The sequence below is a fragment of the Aquarana catesbeiana genome, linkage group LG01 (assembly GCF_042186555.1).
Source record: "Aquarana catesbeiana isolate 2022-GZ linkage group LG01, ASM4218655v1, whole genome shotgun sequence".
Classification (NCBI taxonomy): Eukaryota; Metazoa; Chordata; class Amphibia; order Anura; family Ranidae; genus Aquarana; species Aquarana catesbeiana.
In genome coordinates this window covers 403,039,500-403,065,509 of record NC_133324.1, presented here as the reverse complement: position 1 = coordinate 403,065,509, position 26,010 = coordinate 403,039,500, and the positions used below count along the sequence as shown (strand labels likewise).

Here is a 26,010-nt window from a genome sequence, read left to right as displayed (position 1 = left end):
GCTTCAGTGCTGGATTGGCTTCAGCTTTGGTTCCTGTGCTCCTGATTCTTCATGTCTGCTGACCTTGTTCCTGACCCGGCTACGTCTGACAACTCTCTTAGATCACCCCTGCCTGCTATATCTACTTCTTGTTTATGTTACCGACCCCGGCTTGGATTTATGACTACGCCTCCGCCTCCTGATTTGGTACCCCACCGCCAGCACGTTACCAACTTCTGCCTGTTCTCCACCTTGCACCTGATCCTGATTATGCACCTGCCTGCCTGGCTCCCACTGAACAAGGCTTGTGACCAGACTCCATGCCACCACTGGGAGGGCTCCTATGTCTTCAAGTTACAGCTCACTCCTACGGCTTCCAGGCACCTGCACCCTTCCACTGCCCTAGCAGTCCCTGTCTCCACTACCAGTGAAGCTTGGACAGGAATTGTGCAAGAGGCCACCCTCATCATCTCGGGCTCCACAGTCAGGTACGTGACACCCCCACCAGGAGAAGACAGTGATTATTATTAGCGACTATAGCAGCCGCTAGCAATAATCGCAAGAGAATTCGGCAGGCTGGTTGTACCCAAGTTGATTGATCAACTTGTTACATTCAGCCTGCCCATTAACGGTTCGAATATCGGCTGGTTCAGCAGGATCTGAATTTCAAACATTGTTTTTTTAGGTATTAAGAATCCTCATTGAGACTATTTGTGGGTCGGGTCCTCTAATTCATTAAGTGATAAATCTATATGATACTGTTAATGGAACCTACCCTAAATTCCATTAATAGTTTGAATCGAAACAGTTTAGATCTATATGAATATTGAGACCTCTGAGATACAATAGTTCCAACTTATAGATCCACTTTGTTTGATTTTGAGATTGATCTTTCTTCATATCTGATCCCATCTAAAGCCTGAACACTCTGTCAATTCCATAAAACCTTAACCCATGTAGTCTTTATTATGGCATGTTTTAACCACTCTCTAATGGGGAATTTTCTAATCTTTTGCACCCATGTTAAAAGCACCTTTTTTTCCTACAAATTACTATACCCCACCTCGAAAGGTGTATATATATTCTACGAAAGCAGAGACTGCAGAGAATAAAATGGTAAATGGTATTTTCTGGAAAATTTTCAGAAATGTATTTTAATGCAAACAAAAATATTATGTCCATTTTTTTTATACAAATTTAATTGGGTTGCAACAAGTAAATAGATACTAAATATGTCAATACCTAAAATTGTGCACACCCATTGAAAAACTTTGGCACCCAAAATTCTTCATAGCTGAAGCTTTAAAAGCCTTTACATGTCATCAATGTAGATTTAGCTATGAATGATGTGCCTAGAAGTATTGCTCTCACTCCGACGTTCACACAGATATCTCACATGTGTGGCGCAATTGATTGTGTTTGCCTTAAGCTGCACTTTTTATATGGGGTAGAGGAATGTGATGGGGGTGTTTTACGTTTTTGTTTAAATATTTTTTCCTAAAGCCGATGTTAAGTACACAGTTGCAGCAGCTGTTAACTTGATTTAACCACATGTGTACCATGATAATTATGAAAGTACCTTTGGTAGACAAATGGTTAAAATGCCTAGACACATTGTGTTTATGAAAATCCTTCCTAATTTTTTTAATGTTTTCTGCTATCCTCACGCTCCCTTTTCATGTGGTTCTTCCAAAATAATGGACACTGTATTGGCACTCCAGTATGTAGGTTACATGGGTAGTATCCCAACAAATAAGTTTGTCTTTAGTCACCCCCTTAAATTGTTACTTTTTTTGATCTATCAGCAATTGCCCTACAGGCTACACATGTTTGCATACAAAAACTGCAACCATGCCTCTTGATATGAATGGAGTTGATTATCTAAATACTATTGTGATGGACCAAATAAATGACATGGGTCTTGCTTTGTTTACAAGGAAAAAGAGAGAGAAGGGCCCCTGTTTGTAACCACACCAAGGGGATTGCAGCAGGGCTTCACTTTTCATCTAAGTTTGTTAACCCCTCAGACAAGGAAGAGTAAAATGGTCTGAATACTGCATCCTTCAGCTGAACTACCAACATGATGTTTGCTGGCTACAGGAAAGGATCACAATAATATCTGAATCATTACTTTGGGTCAATTTACACATTGGGTAATGTGTGCTGTGTTCAGGGACCTCATTCGTTTAGAATGGGCTACCAACGCATTGCAACAAACAATGTCAAAGCCACTTTTTTTTTTCCAACATGTAGGTCCTGCGCATTGTGATGCAATGGAGTGCTGGTGTGTTTCCACTTACTGTAGTTTAGCATTCTAGTGCCATTGTGAATAAATGGTGTTGCAACACATCTTACAAAATGTCATGAGTTACCATAAGTTGTGATTACATGCTAAAATGCGCAACTCTGGTATAATATGCAATACATAGGTGTGAAGTCAGTCTCCATAAATATCTAAATGTCAAATTTACATTTTTGCATCAAGGGATTCTGGACAAAAGTCTTATTCCTCAAGCAACAAATCCTTAAATCATAAAAATCTTATTGGAATTTATGCTTTGCCATAATAGGCTGTGGCACCCAGAATTGCTATAGCAATTTGGACAGCCTGTGCAATTTAATTGATGGAATAGTGTACTTTGGCATGCCTTGTGAGACTACAATGTCTGATCTTGTTAGTGTGAATGGGGTAGGAAAGGGGCAGTGCAAGACAGTTTTCTTTAGGGCAGAAAGTATTTAACTGGCCCTATGTAATATCATACTAACTTTTTCTTCTACAGCTACACACGATTTAGGGCATATGATACACCTACTAAAATCACTCCATAAACACAGCTGCCTTCTTTAATAATCTGAATGTATACTTTAATGAATCTTGCTATCTTTATCTAAAACTTATATTAAATCTTCAATCTCTCAATTGGTTCTTATTTGCTCTAAATTGCTTATATATCTTCTCCAATTTGTGAAAATGGAATGTGCAACTGTTTATTCTCTTTTATCACTAGCTATCATCCACCCACAGCCTCTTATGATTCTCTCACTCTATTTGGAACATTGGGTCAGTGTAAATACAGACTACTCTAGCTGGATCAATCTAAATTCTTAAACTTAACAAAACTATCTTCTTACTTTACTACAAGTTCTTTATACCATACGTGGGCGTGAAGTTCAAATCCATTGCAAACCCTTTATGTACATTTGTTATTTTCCAGCATATACTTCTAACAGGATAAGCAGAGCTGTTTACTTACAACGTTTTCACCATACAGGCAGTCCCCGAGTTACGACGGACTCCTACTTACGAACGGCCTCAAATGCCCGCCACTTGTGCTCCACGTGGGTCCTGAATACCTTTCGAGCACTTCTGAACACATCCCACACTGCCGTACTACGCCCCAGATAACATAACAAGCGCCCGGAACATCCCACATCCATGCACAGGCGGCAGTTACACTTACGAACGCAGTGTTCCGACCGGAAGTTACACTTACAAATGCAGTGTTGCGACTTACTAACAACTTCGTCTTACCAAACCTATAGTCCCTATTGTGTTCGTAACTCGGGGACTGCCTGTACTGCATACTATGATTGTATTTCTTAAAGTGGGGTTCCACCCAAAAAACAAAAATACCTGTAAAAATTCTAAAAAAAAACAAAAAAACATTTGGATATTTTTTTTTTTTCACTTACCTCTAAATGCCTGTTGCTAGGTGGTCCCTCGTAGTCTGCCTGTTCCTTTGCCTGGGCTGGTGACATCACTTCCCCCCAGGCACAGGAAGGGCTCCGCTCTGCTCCCTCCCTCCTGTCAATCATCTGGGACCCAATACAGGTCCCAGGTGATTGAGCGGCCAATCACGGCGCGCGGCGCCGCTCGCGCATGCGCAGTGGGTGCCAGGCTGTGAAGCCACAGCCCGGCGCCCACAGTTGAAATGCCGGCGCCGACGAGCGGAGGGGGGGGACGAGCGGGGCTTCGATCCCCCGCATCGCTGGACCCAGGGACAGGTAAGTGTCCAATTAAAAGTCAGCAGCTGCAGTATTTGTAGCTGCTGACTTTTATTTTTTTTTTTTTTGACGGCCCCCCTGGGTGGAACTCCTCTTTAAGTACTTGGAAAGTATAATGAATACTTTCTATATAGTACATGTTATTTGTCTATCTAAAGTATCTGTATATCTATATATGTATGCGCACAGCCAGTTACACAGTTACAGTGACAAGAAAAAGTATGTGAATTAACTTTTTTTGTTTTTTTTTGCGGTAATTTGCCATAAAATGTGATCTGATCCTTATCTAAGTCACAATAGACAAACACAATGCACTTAAGCTGATAATACACACACAGTTCTAATTCCTCATGTCTTTATTGAATGCACCCATTAAACATTCTCAGTGATGGAGGAAAAAGTAAGTGAATCCTTGGAGTTCATGGCAGATTGGACCTTATTTTGGCAGCAATAACTTCAAGCAAGCTCTTTACAAAACTGCTTCAGCACAGACACATTTGTAGGATGTCTGGTGTGAATGGCTCTCTTGAGGTCATTCCACAGCATTTCTATAGGGTTAAGAACTGGGCTCTGACTGGTCCAAAATGCACATTTTTTTTTTCTGAAGCCAGTCTGTGGTGGATTTACTTTGATGCTTAGGATCATTGTCGTGATCTACAGATAGCAGTAAGGGAATACCTTCAATGTCACTGTGAAGATCAAACAAGCGCATGCCAAGAGGAGGCAGGAACGCCACAGCGAAATATAGTCAGGTATACAGACTGGTTTCCACTCACAATGAGGGGGCCCGAACAGCCTCTCTTGTAGGTATATGTAATGGCGTGTGCTTCAGGCAGTCTTGTTTCATCTTCCCAGTTGCATTGAGGGTGTGCTACCCCCCTCCCTGTTTTCCCCCGCTATCAGGATATATATCACTGATTCCTTTTTAATCCTTTTGGCTGCTGTATAAAAAAAACTTTTTTTCTTGATAACATAAGTGCTTATGTTCTACTGCTATATACCCCTGAAGAAAGAATCAACTTCTGAAATGCTTCCGGTGATTCTGCCAACGTTGAGTCCTGGTGCAATCATCGGGAAGTTATCAGAAACTGTAGAACACCACTTATATGTATATTGCATGTCCTGTTGGTAACATACTACATCAGCCATAATCTGGTGCCCTTTGCCAAACCTTAGGCACGCAGCAATGTTTTTTTACCCTGCCTGTTCAAAGACTTACGTATGGTAGACTCATGAACAGGGATTTTTGCCAGTTCCAGTGATGTCTTCAAGCCTTTAGCTGCTACTTGTGGGTTCTTCTGCAGATCAGGTACTCTTGATCATTTGTCTTCATAGAGCTCCTTTTTGCAAGGCATGGTTCGCATCAGCTGGTACTTCCCTTGAACAGCTATCCTAAAATGTTTGAGTGTCTTTTATCAATCAAAGTAGCTCTAAACCACACCTCTAAACTCATTTCATTAATTGGCCTCCAGGTGTGCAAACTACTGACTCCAATTAGCTTTTGTTGAAGTAATTAGTCTTTGGGTTTGCTTACTTTTTTCCTCAAACACAGTGAAGGTTTAATGGGTTTGTTCAATAAAGACACGGAAAATTAAAATTGTGTGTTATCAGCTTAAGCACATTTTGTTTGTCTATTGTTGTGACTTAAGCAGGCCATAGACAAGTTGAAAACCGAACAAAAATTCTTGTTGATCGTCAGGTTATTTGTTCTTGCATCATTAGTGTGCCAGCTGCGATACATGATTTTCGTGCTGCAATTGAAGGTGCGTGATCCAACATGCTGTATTTTTTTTTTTTTTTTTTTAGAAAAACAAAACAAATTATGGCACAATCGTATACACCATGTTTGCCTTTTGATCAACAAAACATTCAGTTTTTTACTTGTCTGTGGCCGGCCTTAGATTTTATGGCAAGTTACTGCAGAAAAACAGTTAATTGCAAGGAGTTCATATACCTTTTCTTACCACTGTATGAGTTAAAAATATGCATTCAGAATATTGAAGCCTAAATGGCCAAACTAATAAATAAATTGATAGTTTGAAACTATAGCTGTACATTAGCAGACTGATAAATTATACTGTGAAGTCTGTAAAGTATATTGTGCTATGCATTGCAGTATTTATTAGCATGAAAAAAGGTTAAATCAATTATTGCTCTAATGGTTTAGTGAGTGTAAAAGCTACTTTACCTATTCATTTGTATGCTCTGATCTGAACTTAATCATACTTGATCTCACTTCAGTTATGTACAGTTGATCTCCTCCCATCATCACCCACTTTAGATATGCTTGTCACTCAAATCTGTAAACCACACCAATGCTGGACATACATTTGGCTATTTTGTGGAAATTTTCCTTCAGCTTTTGATTAAATAAACTATTGTATGTATCTGAATAGTACTCAAACATTTGACATCCATAGTTTCGGTTGATTTCTATTTTCAGGGTGATTTAAATTTTGGTGGAAGCAGAAATTTTTTTTTCAAAAAGATGTCTGACAATGGACATTGTTTTGGTTTCAATTGGTGCAATTTTGATTATTTCATAATTCATAACTGATAAAAAATATAAAAGAAAAAAAAAAACAGTAGGCAAAATCTGTTGGCTGTTTATTCCCAAGCAAACTGTGTTTTGACCGACAGCTGATAAAAAATTCTTCCAGATTAGCCAAGGGCATGGTCAGCTTAACTTCAGTGAACCTAATGGTTTTGGGTTGATTTCTACATTAAACTATACTATGAAGGCCTACAGCAATGGGCACAAGTATCCATCATTCCATCTTAAAAGTCTATCTTTCTGCAACTTTACAAGTGAACTTAAGATAATGCTATCAGTCTGTTGCAGTCATGAGGAAGCATTTTCCCCCATCTCCTTACACCCAGTGATTAGACTGCATTATTGTAACCTTGTAACCAGTCACAAGGTGAGGGTCAGCAGCAGGGGCTGGTTTGTGTCAGACCTTTGTAAACAATAATTGCACAGTCACCAGGATGTTCATGATGGTGTCATCTCTGAGCCAGCAACTCGATTCAGGAAATAGAAGCTGACCCTGCATAATGCCTGAACAAAGATGGTTCTGACCTTCTGATGAGAGAAAGATATGAAAGCATTGTCAGGGTGAAGTGCTGTGATCTCAGAGGTAATAAATACATGAAAATGTTAAACTTTTATCATGCATCCATTTAAAATGAAAATATATCTGATGCCAGGTCCAATTTAAAGGTCCTACTGAATTGTTACTGTTCATTCATATTTCTGTTCCTCCCTCTATAATATGGTACAGTGTTTCATTTCCCCATTTACCATTGCCATTTAGTTCACATTTGCATACCTAGTGTTATTTTTTTATTTCTACAAATACAAAGAAAACATGAAATCTTCCAAAATTCCCATCCATACTCTATGTGCAAATAAACTATTCCTGTAATGGACATAATTATAAAACTAATGGCCACTAGAGGAAAAAGAAATTGGAAGCACTTTCTGGTAACTGGTGCAAAGATTTAAATGGCTGATCTCCAGCTGTTTTAAATGAAAGCAGTTGTACTTCCCAAAATTGTTTTAATTTAAAACCTGGACTTCTATGATAGCAATAAAAGATCAAATGTCTTTTATTAGCCATTTTATTATGTGAATTAATCCTCTATTACTTTGTATTTTTAAGTAGCCAGTCATTTAGAATGTGTTCAACCATATTGAAACTTACTAGATGGAAAGGGACCCAAGATTTCAGTTTAATTACAATGACATGGTCTGAGCTATGTTCTCAGTAAACATCTAATTAGATTTTTCGATTTTCCCTGAGTTGTTAACCTGGAGTATATCTGTTTCTTCTAGCTCCAGTGGCTGCTGGACAACTATGAAACTGCTGAGGGAGTGAGCCTTCCCAGAAGCACTCTCTACAATCATTACCTTAGACACTGTCAGGAGCACAAACTAGACCCAGTCAATGCTGCCTCCTTTGGAAAACTTATCCGCTCCATATTTATGGGACTCCGAACGAGAAGACTGGGTACTAGGTTAGTATAAGCAGATTTTTTTTTCTTTTCCACTAAGAGTGTAATGTGGGATCCAAATAATTCTGCAAAAAGTTTAAATCAACATTTTGATAAAACTCCATCAAATGTAAGTTGGAGATAGCAGTTAATTCTGAGTTTCAACTGTAAAAAATCCTTAAAAAAAAAAAATAAAATTGTAAAACATTGATGTCACAAATGTGTGTGTATATATATATATATATATATATATATATATATATATATGCTGCACAAGCCATTTTGTACTGATTGCCTTATCTAAAAAAGAGTTCCCTTAGCTATGAGAATTCATTTTGTACTACATTGACTTTAAAGAGTGGCATCTGGTGGGTTGCCTTTACTACACCTATACTGATTCTGAGGAGGTTCATACCCAAAATGGTTCCCAATCCTTAGAGAAGCCATCTTCTGTCTTTGTAAGATTTTCATTGTATGTAGCTCAAATATCCAAAATCCGGGGCACAAATAGCAGGTAACCTGGGCACCGTGAGGATCATCTTAAGGTGCAAGGTGCTGCTTTATGGATTAGGAGGTCTTTTGGGATGCAAGAATCTCCCACGGACTGCCTTTCTTTCTTTACTACAAAGGCCACATATGCTAAAGGATTATATTTTTGTTTCAATGCTTAGCCATGTATTACTTTCTACAACTGCCAAAAAAAATTGTATTTATCACCTGGCCACCTCCAACAAAGACAAGAGAAGCAATAAAAACTGGTCAACGCCTCTAAGCCTTCCCCTCTCGAATTGAAAGTGAATAACATGTTTTTGTTGAAGTTAGGCTTTGCATGTTCTGTGCTAGAGGTTTTGTCTCTGTCAGAACAGATGCAGGTATATGTGCCTTGAGGCTTGCTTATTTTGTTACCATGTATACAAATGACCTAAAGGATTGTTTTTTCCCCAACTGGAGCTAAACCTGTAAGTTGTTATAAGTCTCATAGAAAATTAGTGTGTATGTGTGTGTATATATATATATTATATATATATATATATATATATATTATAGTGTATATACTTGCACACACACTCGCAAAGATGTTCCGAATATCATTACAAAATTACAAATAGGCAATCGGCATTTAAAAGAGTAATTTTACATGTCTGCATAAAATAAATCCCTGATATATACTGTAATGTTAAAATAAAAAATAAAATAAAAGCTTTTATAATTAAAAGGCAGTCACTAAGCTCCAGTTAAATGACTGCACCTATGCGTGAGAGTAGCATTCTGGGAGAATTATGTCATCAGTCTGCTTCAGGCAGAAGAAAAACATTTCCTCAGTCTCCCTGTTCCCAGCGATCACTTTTGGGCAGCTGACTAGATGAAAGGCACAGATGTGGGACAGCATACGTAGAAACAGTGAAGAAAATAAAGACTAACGTTTGGGTACAAGGATTTACATGGTTGCCATCTTCGGGCCAGCATCTTAATTTAGGAAGTAGATGCTGACTCTCTATGATTCCACCAGAGATAGCACCTTTCTTCTGGGAGAACAGAGGGTAAAAAAAAATTGTCAGAATTAATAATTTGATTGCTTAAAAGAGAAGTAATGATTTTTGTTTTATATTTACACATTGCCTATCATGCATACAGCTGAATCTCAATTCTAGCCAAAAATTATTTAGTTTTGGATAGAGCAAGGAAGGCTTAGCGTTTCTGTTGGGTGTTATAGCTACATGTGCCCATATTGGGGAGAGTCACCTTCATTTCCTGTTGGGAAGGATTAGAACTTCAACAAAGTTTTTATTCCTTTTTGTGCCCTCCTTGATGACAATCACAACCCCCTCTAGCCTCATTTTTTGTCCATTCCTCACAGGGCCAGGAAGTGTCTTATTATGGTGTGAAAATTGCAAAAGCATGAAATATCATGATTTTATAAAAAGTAAACTGAAACATTATCTGATTATTACAGTCTAAATTTTCTGCATTTTTAAATGCATCAATACACTTTTCTTTAGCTGTCTGCTAGTAAAACCTCCATACTGAATTTGGCTTTGGATCCAAGAAATCACATACATAAAAAATCTTAGCTATGCAATTATAAATGTCAACAGTCTGGTAGTAACCGTGGAAACAATGTTATCAGTTCTAATATGATGAGCCAAATGGGTTTCTTGTTTGCTTTACAAACTTGGAAGAGACATGGAGAGAAATACTGCCAAAAGGGGTGCTTTTTTAAGAACCAAGTGACAACTTGTAACCAAAGCTTTTCTTTTAATAATGGGTACAAAAGGGTTGTATTCTATACCATAAACAGTAACAAAAGTAAATTAACTTGATGAAAAATAAAAAGGCAGAATTTCTACTGCTCACCCATAAAAGAGAACCCTATCTCAAACAGTTGTAGTGTTTTTCCACTTTAAAATGTTGTTCGCTATGTAGCCTCTTGAACATTAGTGGCTTTTCACATTTCATTTGAAGTTCATTCTGACTGGTACAGTTGCACTTTGCCCTAATGAATTCCCCTACAAGGAACTGCATTCAACATACAGTATGTCAGCAGCTTAATGCCCTCATAAGGGTATTATTACCTTAAAAAGAAACTCAAGTTGGAAGTGTTATTTGTTCATTTTTAAATAAATTGACTAAGAGATGAGCAAGACTAGAAAACACAATGTCATTTATTTGTCTTCTTGCTGCAAAATATTGTTCTTGAAAAGGGTAGCCATCTGCAAGAATATGGTACTGTTTCAACTACCACATGTGGAGGTTGCCTATTGAAAAGGACAACATACCAAAATCAGCATTGCTGTGAAATGATATCTGCTTAATACGCCCAGCTCCCTGCAACTTTACTTTGCATTTTACAGCACTAATTCAGAACCTGTGTATACAAAGCTTAAAAAATCTTTTAAACCTGGACTCCTGAGCTTTCTAGTGATCTGGTGATAAATAGTGTAGACTAATTTAAAAGTTTAATTTTATGCAGATATGAAACGTTTTGCATATTATGAGACAAGAGAACAGAAAGCAATAGGGCAGTGACAAACTGAAAAGTACTGTTAGAAAATTGTAGTGTCTAAATCGTCTCTACGTGGAATTCATTTGTACATCCAACTTTGATTGAAAAGAAATCGAGAAAACATAGAAAAGACCTGGTTGACTGATATGTTTAAAACAAGGGGTTTCTTGACTGAATAATGCCAGTTATGAAATTCTGGTAATTCATTTGCTTTTCTTTAGTTGAACTTAATGGTCTTTTTTTCAACTTAAAGTGATTCTAAAGCCAAGACATTTTTTACCCTAATGCATACCCTACATTAAAGTAGAACTAAAGGCAAAACTTTTTTTAGTTTTGGATAGTGTGGAGAGATATTAGAACACTTGCAAGTTTTTATTGCTGTCTGTGTCCCCGTTAAGGCGATTCACCCTCTTTATTTGTCCTGTTTACCATTATTATTAAAAGTGAAAGCAAAAGAAAATCACAAATTTTGGGTTGTCCCCAGAAAAGTTATTGAAAGGAAACCTTCCCGTGTGGACACTAGTTCTGGTGACCTGGGGGTCCCCAATTAATTCATGTGATTTGCAGGGATTTCTTCTCACTTCCTGTTTGGCTATAGGACAGGAAGTGAAGGGAAATCTCCACAATGGGACACAGATGACGGAAAAAAATATGACAGGGGTTACTGTCCTTGTCTACTCCAGTCCTCTCTCTATTCAGCACATTGCCCATATGTAGCGGCTCCCTCCTCTTTCCCTGCATTATTTAAACACAGAAACAAATGTGCAAGAGGTAATACAGCAACCTATATTACAGACATAAAGGATTTACAAAAATAATTGATCTAAAAAGTGCACAAAACCAATATCTCTGTAGTGATCAATACAAAAATATGTGTGTAAAAACTCATATTAACTACTTGCCGAACGTACACTTTATATATACGACGGCAAAGTGGCACGGCTGCACCGGATCACGTACCTAATACATTATCCGACACCTCCGGGTCTGGGGCATGCATGCGCACTGCCGACAGTCCGCTCCTGCTCCTACACAGAGGAAGCTGATCGGTGGTTACAGCAGACTCAATGTCCGCCAGCACCAGCCAATCCTTCACTACAGAGGGAGAACAGTGGTCTGCCAATGTAAGCAAGGCAGATCTTTGTTCTGTCAATACAGAAGGCATGGATCCTGTGTTCCTGTAAAGCAGGGACATGGATCAATGCCTTCCCTAAGTACAATCACCTCCACCACAGTAAGAAGACACCAGCTAGGAACACATTTTTTAGCACTGATCACTGTAAACATGTCACTGGTCCTCAAAAAGTGTCAAAAGTGTCAGTGTCTGCTTTGTCCGGCGCAATAGCGCAGTCCCACTATAAGTCACTGATAGCCGCCATTAGTAGTAAAAAAGATAAATAAAAATATCCCATAGTTTGTAGACTCTATAACTTTTGCGCAAACCAATCAATATATGCTTATTGGGATTTTTTATCAAAAATATGTAGCAGAATACATGTTGGCCTAAATTGATGAAGAAATTCGATTTTTAAAAAAAAATTTATTGGATGTGTTTTATAGCAGAAGTAAAAAATATTTGTTTTTTCAAACTTGTTGGTCTTTTTTTGTTTATAGCGCAAAAAAATAAAAACCGCAGTAGTTATCAAATACCACCCAAAAAAAGCTCTATTTATGGAAAAAAAAGGACATAAATTTTATTTGGGTACAGCATCGCAAGAGTGCGCAATTGTCAGTTAAAGTAACTCGGGGCTGTATCACAAAAAATTACCTGGTCATGAAGGGGGGTAAATCATGTGGTTAAGTGGTTAAACCATAATGGACAATGTGCATCAAATGAATGGTGAAATAGCAGTATATAATTCACTTATGCATAACAAAGAAGTAAGCTTCAAAGAGAAATATATAGTGCAAATGTGAAATCTTCTTTTCAACTTCACTTCTATTTGTTTGAAATGAACAGTGCATGTTAATTGTGGTCATGTGTACTGCTCCACACACACAATACATTTTATAGTCCAAAGTTCATTTTTAGAGTGAGAAAGAATTAGTGGCTACACTCCTACTTACAGCGGGAACATGAATAATGAACGTAGCCACCCTCTAGCTGGAATTCACAACACAACAGCAAAAAAATAAATAAATAAATTGTAGAAGACTGGGAGCAATAGAAGTTCTTTTTTTTAGTTATAAATACAAACAGCACATGAATAGAATGTTTGTTTTTTTCAACCCAGAATTTGTCACTTTAACCACTAGCTGCCCATCCACTGTCATATGACGGTGGGACGGGGCAGCTCTCATTCTGGGCGGACGTCATATGACGTGATCACCTTCCCGAGCCACTAGGGCACGCGCGTGCACCGCGTCACTGGGGACCTGATGCACATGCCCGGCAGCTGCGATATCTGCCGGGCACCCGCGATTGCCCAGTAACCGAGCAGGACCGTGGATCTCTGTATGTAAACACACAGATCCACGTCCTGTCAGAAGAGAGGAGACTGATGTTGTGTCCCTTGTACATAGGGACCAATCGGTCACCTCCCCCAGTCAGTCCCCTCCCCCCACAGTTAGAATCACCTCCCTAGGACACACATTAACCCCTCGATCACCCCCTAGTGTTAACCCCTTCCCTGCCAGTCACATTTACACAGTAATCAATGCATTTTTATAGCACGGATCGCGGTATAAATGTGAATGGTCCCAAAAATGTGTCAAACGTGTCCGATATGTCCGCCTCAATATCGCAGTCACAATAAAAATCGCAGATCACCGCCATGACTAGTAAAAAAAAAAAAAATAATAATAAAAATGCTATAAATCTATCCCCTATTTTGTAGACACTATAACTTTTGCGCAAAGCAATCAATATACGCTTATTGCGATTTTTTTTTACCAAAAATATGTAGAAGAATGCATATTGGCCTAAACTGAGGAAAAAATTTGTCAAAAAATAGGGGTGTGACCTGTCCACTGAATTATAGAAAATGCACCAACATGCCTCCATCCCAATTAGGTAACAAATGAAGATAGAGGAGAAAAGCGGGACTTTACGTGAGGCATGTTGAACCAGGTATGAATAGTATAAAAAGATTTTTTATTTGCATAGGTCCTAAAACCAAATACAGTCATGAAAAAACATCATATGCAACATTTGGGCATGCAATAGACAATATATTTTTGGAAGACATAATAAAGACACTGGTTGTACAATTTACAACAGAGAATAAATGTAATGTATGCTGGATGAATATATGCATCGATAGTTATTAACTCAACGCGTTTCTTGGCTTGTAACCAATCATCAGGAGTCCGATGCAATTTGGGCTGCATTGAAACAATAAATGTGTATTAATATGTGAGCAGATATGTAGGAGAAAGATGCAAAAAAGTTCCAATTGGCCATCGTACTCACAGACAGTGTCTTAGTCCATGATAATCTGAATCCTAGAATGCAGCAATGATCCGGGTCTACAAAGTCTTCCCCGGGGTTGAGGCAGGAAGCTCGCTCCAGGAGATCGTCGGCCACAGCCACCAGGATGACCAGGGTACACATAGGGGCCGCCAGGCAGGGACCAACAACGAGGCCACAAAACCCTGAAATGACTGTGAAAAATGAAATAAGTGTTTGAGCATGGGACAACCGTGAGAAAATAGGTAAGGTGACAAAATAGTGAGAAACCAAAAAGTGAGTGAATGTGAAATATAGACCGGAACCCGAAAGGACACAGAAGGAGAGATGGGGAAGTGTGTGAAGGAAATGAGGGAGAGAATGTGTGTTCAGCTGAGAGGCAGAAGAGCCAGAGTGGAGATGTGCAACGAGGTTACCTGTGTAGTGAGAGTGATGGGCCCGGCCGATTGCCACAAATCCCTAGCGAACCTACATGCACCCGGCCTGGGGCCGCCATTGTATGCCGCGGACCGGGGGCGTGCACCTGCCAACGTCATGTGCGGGCGTAATTACGCAATAGGGGAGGGACAGACAGCCCCGGCACGAAGGCATCCGCCTCCCATCCCCGCAGCGCAAAAGCCAGAGAGTGGTATACCACTAGATCCCGCAGAGCTGCGGCACACGGCGCCGCGTGCGGGGCGTGGGAAAATGACGCCGATGCGCCAAGGTCAAGGCCCGCCCCCGTCACATGACAAGACGGGTGACAGGTCAGGAGCTGGGCGCATCGCAACCCCGGGTATGGGACCGAACAGACCACAACACCAACTGCACTCAGGGAATAGTAGGATAAAGATGTATGTATCAGTATTAAAAAAATAATGGATTGATGAAAGGAAAAAACTAAAGCAGAAAACAGAAATGAAGAGAGAAAAAAAGGGAGGGGGAGGAAACAAAGAAGTTTGGAAGGAGAAGCAATGGCACAGTAACAAAATACACATTCTTTGCACTGAATAAATCAAAATACAAAAAAGTGTGAAAAGTAAAAACTTTAGCCCTGAATTGAATCAGCATAATATTGACTAAAGGTAAACAAAAACAAAGACTTCAGCCCTGAATTAAATCAGTATTTATCTGACTGAAGGGAGAAAAAGAAAAAAAAAAAACAAAAAACATAAGCTTTAGCCCTGAATTAAATCAGTATTATCTGACTAAAGGGAGAACAGAAACTTTAGCCCTGAATTGAATCAGTATTATCTGACTAAAGAAAAATAAAAAAGGGGAAAAAAAGTTTCAGAAGTATTAAAAAATGAAAAAAATGAAAAAATTATTATTCAAAGTTTTTTACAGTAAATGAATATTATGTAAAGGAGTATATATATAAATTATAAAAATAGTATACCACTCTTGCACTGAAAATATTTCAATAGACAAGGGGGGGACCATAGGTCTCCATCTAATATAAATTACTCTAGAAAGAAGAGAAAAGAAAAAACACAACATGTATGAAAATTGAGAATGAAAATAAGACATAAAGTGGAATATGAGTAGGATGCATGAGAATAAATAAGGAGCTAATTGCAAAGGATATGTATAGACTTGATAGGTGGATTAGGTCACAGGAAATAGGTGTTTGCCACCCTGGTGTTGATGTGTCAAAAAATAAGGGTGTGACCTGTCCACTGAATTATAGAAAATGCACCAACATGCCTCCATCCCAATTAGGTAACAAATGAAGATAGAGGAGAAAAGCGGGACTTTACGTGAGGCATGTTGGTGAAGGTGTAAACTGAATAGTATATGCTAGAATATGTTATCTAGGGTGTGTCCTATACATAGTTGTGTTCACAAAGAGTGAACCAGGTATGAATAGTATAAAAAGATTTTTTATTTGCATAGGTCCTAAAACCAAATACAGTCATGAAAAAACATCATATGCAACATTTGGGCATGCAATAGACAATATATTTTTGGAAGACATAATAAAGACACTGGTTGTACAATTTACAACAGAGAATAAATGTAATGTATGCTGGATGAATATATGCATCGATAGTTATTAACTCAACGCGTTTCTTGGCTTGTAACCAATCATCAGGAGTCCGATGCAATTTGGGCTGCATTGAAACAATAAATGTGTATTAATATGTGAGCAGATATGTAGGAGAAAGATGCAAAAAAGTTCCAATTGGCCATCGTACTCACAGACAGTGTCTTAGTCCATGATAATCTGAATCCTAGAATGCAGCAATGATCCGGGTCTACAAAGTCTCCCCCGGGTTGAGGCAGGAAGCTCGCCCCAGGAGATCGTCGGCCACAGCCACCAGGATGACCAGGGTACACATAGGGGCCGCCAGGCAGGGACAAACAACGAGGCCACAAAACCCTGAAATGACTGTGAAAAATGAAATAAGTGTTTGAGCATGGGACAACCGTGAGTCATTTCAGGGTTTTGTGGCCTCGTTGTTTGTCCCTGCCTGGCGGCCACAGCCACCAGGATGACCAGGGTACACATAGGGGCCGCCAGGCAGGGACAAACAACGAGGCCACAAAACCCTGAAATGACTGTGAAAAATGAAATAAGTGTTTGAGCATGGGACAACCGTGAGTCATTTCAGGGTTTTGTGGCCTCGTTGTTTGTCCCTGCCTGGCGGCCCCTATGTGTACCCTGGTCATCCTTGGTGGCTGTGGCCGACGATCTCCTGGGGCGAGCTTCCTGCCTCAACCCCGGGGGAGACTTTGTAGACCCGGATCATTGCTGCATTCTAGGATTCAGATTATCATGGACTAAGACACTGTCTGTGAGTACGATGGCCAATTGGAACTTTTTTGCATCTTTCTCCTACATATCTGCTCACATATTAATACACGTTTATTGTTTCAATGCAGCCCAAATTGCATTGGACTCCTGATGATTGGTTACAAGCCAAGAAACGCGTTGAGTTAATAACTATCGATGCATATATTCATCCAGCATACATTACATTTATTCTCTGTTGTAAATTGTACAACCAGTGTCTTTATTATGTCTTCCAAAAATATATTGTCTATTGCATGCCCAAATGTTGCATATGATGTTTTTTCATGACTGTATTTGGTTTTAGGACCTATGCAAATAAAAAATCTTTTTATACTATTCATACCTGGTTCACTCTTTGTGAACACAACTATGTATAGGACACACCCTAGATAACATATTCTAGCATATACTATTCAGTTTACACCTTCACCAACATGCCTCACGTAAAGTCCCGCTTTTCTCCTCTATCTTCATTTGTGAGGAAAAAATTTGTTTAAAAAATAAAATTGGATGTTTATTATAGCAAAAGTAAAAAATATTGTGTTTTTTCAAACTTGTCCCTCTTCTTTTCTTTATAGCGCAATAAATAAAAACCACAGAGGTGATCAAATACCACTAAAAGAAAGCTCTATTTGTGGGGAAAAAATGATAAAAATTTCATTAGGGTGCAGTGTAGCATGACCGCGCAATTGTCATTCAAAGTTAGACAGCTGAAAAATGGCTTGGGCAGGAAGGGAGTGAAAGTGCCCTGTATTGAGGTGGTTAACTACGTTAAGTCATTTTCAGTACTTTACAGTATTTTACATGAAAAGCAGATTACAAGTTCTCCAAGTACTGCTCCAAGCCACTTATAGCAGCCTTTATTAATATCCAATCAATGCTCGATATTTCCTTTCAAAAAAGATATACTGTTTATGCATTAGGTGCTGTCCCTGATTATTGGCAATTTAAACTGACTTGCTTATTTCAGAACAGTCTTAATACTATTACTTAGTAGTTTATAGGAATTGTTCCTAAGCACGCTCTGTGTAATTAGAATTTTGCAAAATACATTATCTTTGGGTTTATGTCACGCTTTGAGCTTCTTTATGTATTTTTACCAACGCTGACTGTTTTTGGAATTGTGGAAAGAGATTTGTATGTTTAATTATGCATACAATTACCTGTAAAGTCATTTTAATCCACCTCTCTGAATCGTCTTTCTTTTTTTTTTTTTTTTTTATCAAAGGGGTAACTCCAAATACCATTATTACGGGATTCGTGTCAAGCCAGATTCCCCTCTTAATCGTTTACAAGAGGACATGCAATATATGGCTATGAGACAGCAACCGATGCAGCAGAAACAACGGTATGTAAAAACAGTGGGTGCAGTTCTGCCATACAGGCCTGAGGTATGCTTTTTCAGGGGTATAGCTATAAATGAATGATTGTATAATATATATTTTCTAGTTCTTTATAAACTATAAAGCTGTAAATAATGAAATAATTTTAAAATCTTTAAAAGTCATTTTATAAGAAGTACTAGTAGTAGTAGTGTGGTACAGATTGTATGAAAAACTCTGGTTGCTGTATGATTGTACTATGATAAATTCTGAACATCTTTCTCTAAGCAAATATTTACAGAATCAGTATTTTTCATGCTAACAGCAACTGATGTGAAGATTTTTTCTAGATTATTTTAATTAGAGTTTGTTGACTTTGTTGTGATACCTTCTATGGTGAGTGGGTGGACATCCATTTACATGTGGGCTGAGTTTACTGTACTGCTTCAGGGTGTACTGTAAAGATGATGTAAATCAGAAGACGAAAGCTGAGCTAAGGTTAGCCTCCACCATAGATTGTTTATTGGTAACATTTGAGTGTTTTCTGGTATCTAAAGAATATTTAATGCTGGACTCCAAGTAGATATTTAAAAAAAACACTTTTATAGGTGCCGTGCACATGGGTGTTTACACATTCCCTAGCCTTGAAGTGTAAAATGTTCAGCGATTTCTTATACGCGTGAAGCATATGTGCTACATACAGCCGCCATTGCAAGTAAATTATTTTACATGTCTGGCTGCTTGTGAACACCAAAGGGATTTATATTGGCAGTTAACCATGTATGTATTCAAGGAAATAGACTGTACGCACATGTGGGGATAAACGCTGATGCATTAGTCTAAGTGACAGCAGCAGATTGTGAAATATCTGCCTGTCCGCAAAGGAGTTCTGTACCTTTCATTGCAGTCACCTTCCTTTAATTCCCCTCACAGCAGGAGAGGGAGGGTCAGTACTGTTAATCAACCAGGGCTGTGCTGCTTTCAACCAGTGAAAGTTACTGGTGCACGCTTCGTGGAAACTTTCTAACATTTTTTTACTACACTTCTATACAACCTAATGTTGGCATACAGTGCTTGAAATAGTTACATCACTTGCTTTTATGAAGCTATGTACAGTAATGCCCCGTACACACGGTCGGATTTTCCGATGGAAAATGTCCGATCGGAGCGTGTTGTCGGAAATTCCGACCGCGTGTGGGCTCCATCGGACATTTTCCATCGGATTTTCCGACACACAAAGTTGGAGAGCAGGAGATAAAATTTTCCGACAACAAAATCCGTTGTCGGAAATTCCGATCGTGTGTACACAAATCCGACGGACAAAGTGCCACGCATGCTCAGAATAAATAAAGAGATGAAAGCTATTGGCCACTGCCCCGTTTATAGTCCCGACGTACATGTTTTACGTCACCGCGTTTAAAATGATCGGATTTTCCGACAACTTTGTGTGACCGTGTGTATGCAAGACAAGTTTGAGCCAACATCCGTCGGAAAAAATCCTAGGATTTTGTTGTCGGAATGTCCGAACAAAGTCCGACCGTGTGTACGGGGCATATGATCCACATAGAACTGGAGCATAGATGCTCACCTAGGGATCATTTGTCTCTGTGCAAGCAGTAATCCCTGATTCTGACACCAAGGTAAAGGATACATTTACCTTTCTGAACATGATACACCTGTATTTAGGGTGTAATATGTAGCATGTTCAGCATCCACCACCTCACCCCTTGACCCCCCCCCCCCCTTTTTCCCTGTGACAGCAGGCTGGGGACCTAAAGCATTGCTCCTGCAAATGGGTGTAATGTCAGGCTTCTGCATCAGTATAGCTGTCTCCCGTACCTCCGATACACAGGAAAGTGGTGGATTGGGGATGAGGTGGTAAATGCTTGACCACGGGGACCACATAATCTCTTCTTATTCATGCAGTCAAAGATGCTAACCCAATCAGGATAATTCTGGACACAGCATTGGTATTTTTGGTGTTTCTGACTCAGTAAAGGCAGACCAACACTGCATCCTCACTCAGTCACACACAATCTAATAAATTAGTGTTTTGTGGTCTATGTATTTGAAATTGATTCTTCATTGAACAGGTATAAGCCTATGCAGAAAGTGGACGGAGTGGGAGATGGATTTACAGGAAGTGGACAACAGACAGGTGCATCTGTTGAGCAGACTGTAATTGCCCAAAGCCAGCACCATCAACAGTTTTTAGGTAAGAACTAAAATATTTTTTTCTGGATAATGAATTTGGTACTGTATGATAATACTGGCAGAGGATATTAAACATTAAGCAATTAGAATCCAAGTCTGAGCAGTTTATGGTAGAAAGATTAAAGAGGCCCTGTATCTGTGCATATTTGTACTTAAAAACATATTTTTTTTAATGTTTCTCATCTGTAAAAGCCTCTCCTGTATAGACATCCAAAAGGCCTGAGACTGCCCCTGGGGGCCACCACCTTGAATGTGATATCAACAACCCTAGCAGATTTAGAGCTCCCCCTCCCCCCGGCAGCTACATGAAATGTTATGTAGGGAGGTGAAAGTAGGGGCAGAGGAGCTGGGACAGCACAGAGAGTCCCAGAAGAGGCCAGGGTTATGATGTGCGCAGTGGGAGGAGGCTATGCTAGAGAGCTGGCACTTCCTGGAGTAGTCACATTTTCTAGCAAGTTCAAAGGAAAATTGAAAGTGACTAAAAAATTATTTCTGGAAAAGAAAAACACTGTAAAGCTGGCCATAGATGGTTTTAATGTTTGCTGGTTCAGCAGGGGCCAGCTGAAATTTAACTATGTATGGGCAGGCTTATTGCACCCAAGTTGATCGGTCGATCGACTTGCTTACAACCAGCCTGTCAGATTTTTCATGCGATTTTTGCCAGCAGCAATAGTTGCTATACTTAATTTTTATTCTTTTAGGGTTGCTAACAGGGGTTTTTTTATATGAAAGATAAATTCAGGTTCTTATGAGAATCAATACTTTATTATTAACTTTATTATTAAATTAACCCTCAGATAATAAACTCAAATGTTTAACATAACTTTTATGTATAAAAAGTGAGGGCAGAATTTAATTTTTTTTTTTATGTTTGTATTGCTGCCTGTGTTGTATTGCTGCCTGTGTTACCACTAGCAAGATACTGTTAATGAGACTAAAAGTGAGGGAAAACTCAGAATTTTGAGTTGTCACTAAATCAGGAATATAGGGGGAATCTTTCTCTCGAATGAGTCAAACAACTGACAGGGGTTTTAACCATTTCCTACTCTTATCTAAAAGAAGTAATACTTTTGCCTGTTGAACATCTCTAAGACCTCTTTCATATGAGGCAGTTTTCAGGCGTTTTAGCGCTAGAAAAAACGCTTGTAAAGCGCCTGAAAACTGCCTCCCATGCTGCTCGAATGTGAAAGCCCGAGTGCTTTCACACTGGGGCAGTGCGCTTGTGGGACGTTAGAAAAAGTCCTGCAAGCAGCATCTTTGGGGCGGTTTGGGAGCACGGTATACCATGCTCCCAAACGCCCCTGTCCATTGCAATGAATGGGCAGCGCTTCTGAAGCGCCTGAAAAGCACTTCTAAAGCACCGCAACATGGGCATTTTTTAACCTCTTCTTCAGCCGCTAGCGGGGGTTAAAAGAGCCCCGCTAGCGGCCGAAAAAGCGCAGCTTAAACAGCGGTAAAGCGCCGCTAAAACGAGCTGCGCTTTCCGCTAACGCACGGGCAGACCCAGTGTGAAAGGGGTCTTAAGCCCAACTCCTAACACAAGAAAAGAATTACCTTTGGCCCAAGTTCACCTTTCTTTTTTGCTAAAATCCAGCTCCCCTATGTTCCAATATACCATCAATGTACCTCGGTTGCAAAAAAATACAAGCTTTCTTTGATTCTGAGAACAAGGCCTTATCTTACCCTTGCTATATTTCTTAGAAAGCTTCAGAGACTCCCTGGTATAGATTGGAGACAGAGAAACCAGTAATACACAGGGAGGAGTTTACCAGCTGACCTCTTTAGCACGCACCCTTCACCCATCAATTAAGTTTTCACAGTATCCCCAGCATTTTTCTATGTGTGCATTTGCCTGGCTTTTCCAGCACCCATTCAGACAGGCTCAGACTGCATGCTAAACTCCCTGGGGCTGCATACAGCCCATGGGACACCCCTGATGTAGTGCAAGGGCCTGCCTAATTGGATACAGAGTGATTGGATAGATGGTGTGTCCTCCAATTATATAGTCTTGGTGAATCTAAAAGAGATTGTACAATCAGATTGTATAGTGTATGGCCACATTTATACACTTAAAATTACCTAGTTCTTCTTTTAGTGTCATTACTTGTTAATGGCACACCAAACACAGAAGCAAACACATTTTGCCACATGAAAAAACAGGTGACAAACACAATAAATAACATGCAACTCTTAACACGACAAAATGTCCCATAAGCTACTTTGCCAGGTGTAGTGCAGCTCATTGAAATCAATGGACTGCCCTATGTGTATCACTGGAAAGACAAGCCAAAAAACATGCGCTTCCACTACTCTAGGTGTGACTGGGGCCTGAAAGTGAAATTGGTGCATTTACACAAGAGCAATTAGGCTCCATTCTCATCTGTGTGTTTCCAAACACATGGCAAACTGCACAGAAAATGCGTACTTTGCAATGTGTTTCAGAAATGCTGCAAATGTGCATCGTGTTTGTGTTGTCATTACATGTTAAAGGCACCCCAAGTGCGGAAAATGCACCAAAAACAGAAGTAACGCACCATGCTTTGCTCCAAAAAATGGGCTGGCCTATGCATGATGAGTGAAAACTCTCTAAAACACCCAAAACAAACGAATTTGGGAATGTGAGTTTTCACTACGTAGAGATGTGAATGAGGAACAGCTGAGTGTCTCCATCCACTCCCCCCTATGTACTTGTATAAAGATGGTAATACACTATGTAATCTGATTGTACAATCTCTGTACAATTTCCTTTAGATTTACCAGAACTATGGAAGGACACACCTGAACAATCCATTTAATTTGTATACGATCAGACAGGCCCTTGTACTACATAGCTGAAGGGAGATCTAAAAAAGATTGTACAACCAGATTATATAGGAAGTGAGTGGAAAGTAGTATTGTAATGAGGGAGATGGGGTCCAAAGTGTTGAACACACCCTATCTCACCCTCTTCTGTGATGCACCAAGGAAGTGAAGGCTTCTGAGAAATGGCCTACAGGAAGTGAATGCTCACAGACAATCTACGGGAAGTGATGAAATCCAAAAATCATTTCATAAATTGAAATAAACTGGCAAGATTTTAAACTTCCCGTGGATAAGGCAAATGAGAGAAAAGCACATTGGGATAGCTGGGCCAGAAATGGCATTGGAAAACGTTTCTTTTTATTATGAAAAGTGAAACTCTGCCCATAAAGGTGAACTTATCCTTTAAAGTAAACTTTTCATGAGAGAAATACCAGGGTTGCAATTACATACCTCCTCCTAAAAATGCAAATTGCCTGCATGTTATGCTGACATCGGTTTCAATAGATAAAGTATAACTAAAGACAAAACTTTTTTTTTAGTTTTGAATAGAATGCTTTGGGTGCAATGTCGCACGACCGCGCAATTGTCAGTCAAAGCGACGCAGTGCCGTATCGCAAAAAGTGCTCTGGTCAGGAAGGGGGTAAATAAACGATCAAGGGGTTAATATGGCGCACAATGGAGGTAGCCGAGTACATATAACTAAAAATGGTGGGGGGAAGGGGGTGGATTGGGGGTTCCTGAGAGGAGGAACTTGATGGTGGTAGTTAATGTTTCACAAGTTCAGGTATTAGTCCATGTAAGGATAAAATGATGCTTAATAAATGGAAGGCAGCCAGTCTACAAAAGCTAGAAGAAGCTCTGGAACAATAAAAAAGAAAGAAGGGGGCGTGGCCTGACACAGCATGGAGTAGGACGTGTGGATTCAGAGCTCCGTCCATTACTCCTGTTTTATTATTAATCCTGGGCTGATTGCACTGGGTAGCCGGCTGGATTATCTCCCTGAGACACCTGGGACAGTAGAGTCTGGTTCCTGAAGAGGAGGGACGCGCGGCGGCCCGAAAAGATCGGCGATCTCCCGCTCGGCGGCAAAAATAAATCTAGACCGCGGCTTCGGCCTACAGCCAGAGGCCGCGGCCATCTTGGTCCTCCTCACCTACGGCCCTGCCTGAAACCAGCTGCATCACACAGGTACCCCGCTATTAGATAGCTTCCTGGGAAGGCTGGACTGCACTCATCGCCCTGTTTGCTGGCCTATTTGTCCATCAGAGACCCAGGGAGACTGACGCCCATAACTGGCCTAGATTGCGGCCTGGGCCTACATGTGGTGACCGGCGGCCATTTTGGCACACCTACCTCCTCTGCCTGTGCTGTGATCACGGACTGTGGCTCTGCTATTCCCCTCTAAACAGTGCCTACTCGGTCCCCTGTATCTTGCAGGGTACGGCTCCAGACTGCCAGTGCCTCTGAAAAGGGAGGGGTGGCACCTCACACATTAACTTTGCAAGATCAGCTCCTGTCCCCGGGCACCTGGGTGAATATTAAAACTAGGACTGCATTCTTTTCTGATTACCAAGCACGTCAGTCTGCTATCTTGAGTTGGGAGCTATTTGAGAGTCTTCCAGGATCTTCACAGTATGTCATCAACTAAAGCACAAAAAGCAGCGGCAGCAAAACTTGATCAATACCGCCGACAAGAAAAGGAGGACATGGAGGAAGATGGAGCTGCTGAGAAGGCCGGGGAGGGAGAGCACACTGCGAGTGACACCGACAAACTCCTTGAAGCAATCACCTTTTGTAGAACTTCTCTCACGGCGCAGATAGAGGAAGTCAAGATGGATATTTCCCTTATTAGACAGGACTTTCAGAAACTCAGAGAAAGAGTGAAAGAAACCGAGACCAGATTGAGCGAGGTGGAGGATGCTATTCCACCCTTACAAACATCCTCAGACCGTGTGCAAAGACAAATACAACAACTCCTTATAAAGCAAGACGATATGGAGAATAGGTTGCGAAGATGTAATATACGCCTGATAGGCTTGCCGGAGGGGTCTGAAGGTAAGGACACTACCACATTTTTGGAACAACTCCTGATTACTACCTATGGGACAGAAGCCTTCTCTCCTATGTTTGCGGTAGAACGGGCTTCGCATGCCAGCAAGACCCCCCCCCCGCAGGGCGCTCCTCCTCGCACGTTCATAGCTAAACTCCTTAGCTATAAAGATCGGGACACTGCTTTACGAATGGCAAGGGAGAAAGGCAATATGCCAGTGGGGAACGTGAAAGTGGCCATCTTCCTGGATTTCTCCACAGAGGTGCAACGTCGTCGCCAGAGCTTTACAGAAGCCAAGCGTAAGCTAAGAAATCTGCAATACAAGTATTCAATGCTCTTCCCAGCTCGTCTCAGGGTGGAGCATGACGGTCGTGCGGTCTTCTTTGAAGATCCAGAGGAGGTGATCTCTTGGTTGGAAAGACGAGCTAATCCTCAACAAGCTGATTGATTAAGCCT

The 26,010-nt window shown here is 40.2% G+C and overlaps 1 protein-coding gene across 2 annotated transcripts in view; it reads left to right on the top strand.

Moving 5' to 3' along the window:
• Positions 1 to 26,010, top strand: part of RFX3 (regulatory factor X3) — a 485,917-nt gene that overhangs the window by 391,301 nt on the left and 68,606 nt on the right. For both annotated transcript variants that reach the window (XM_073634946.1, XM_073634940.1), the window contains 3 exons: positions 7,820 to 8,001; positions 18,395 to 18,514; positions 20,582 to 20,703. In XM_073634946.1, coding sequence (XP_073491047.1) covers positions 7,820 to 8,001; positions 18,395 to 18,514; positions 20,582 to 20,703 — 424 coding nt within the window. The remainder of the gene's footprint in view (positions 1 to 7,819; positions 8,002 to 18,394; positions 18,515 to 20,581; positions 20,704 to 26,010) is intronic.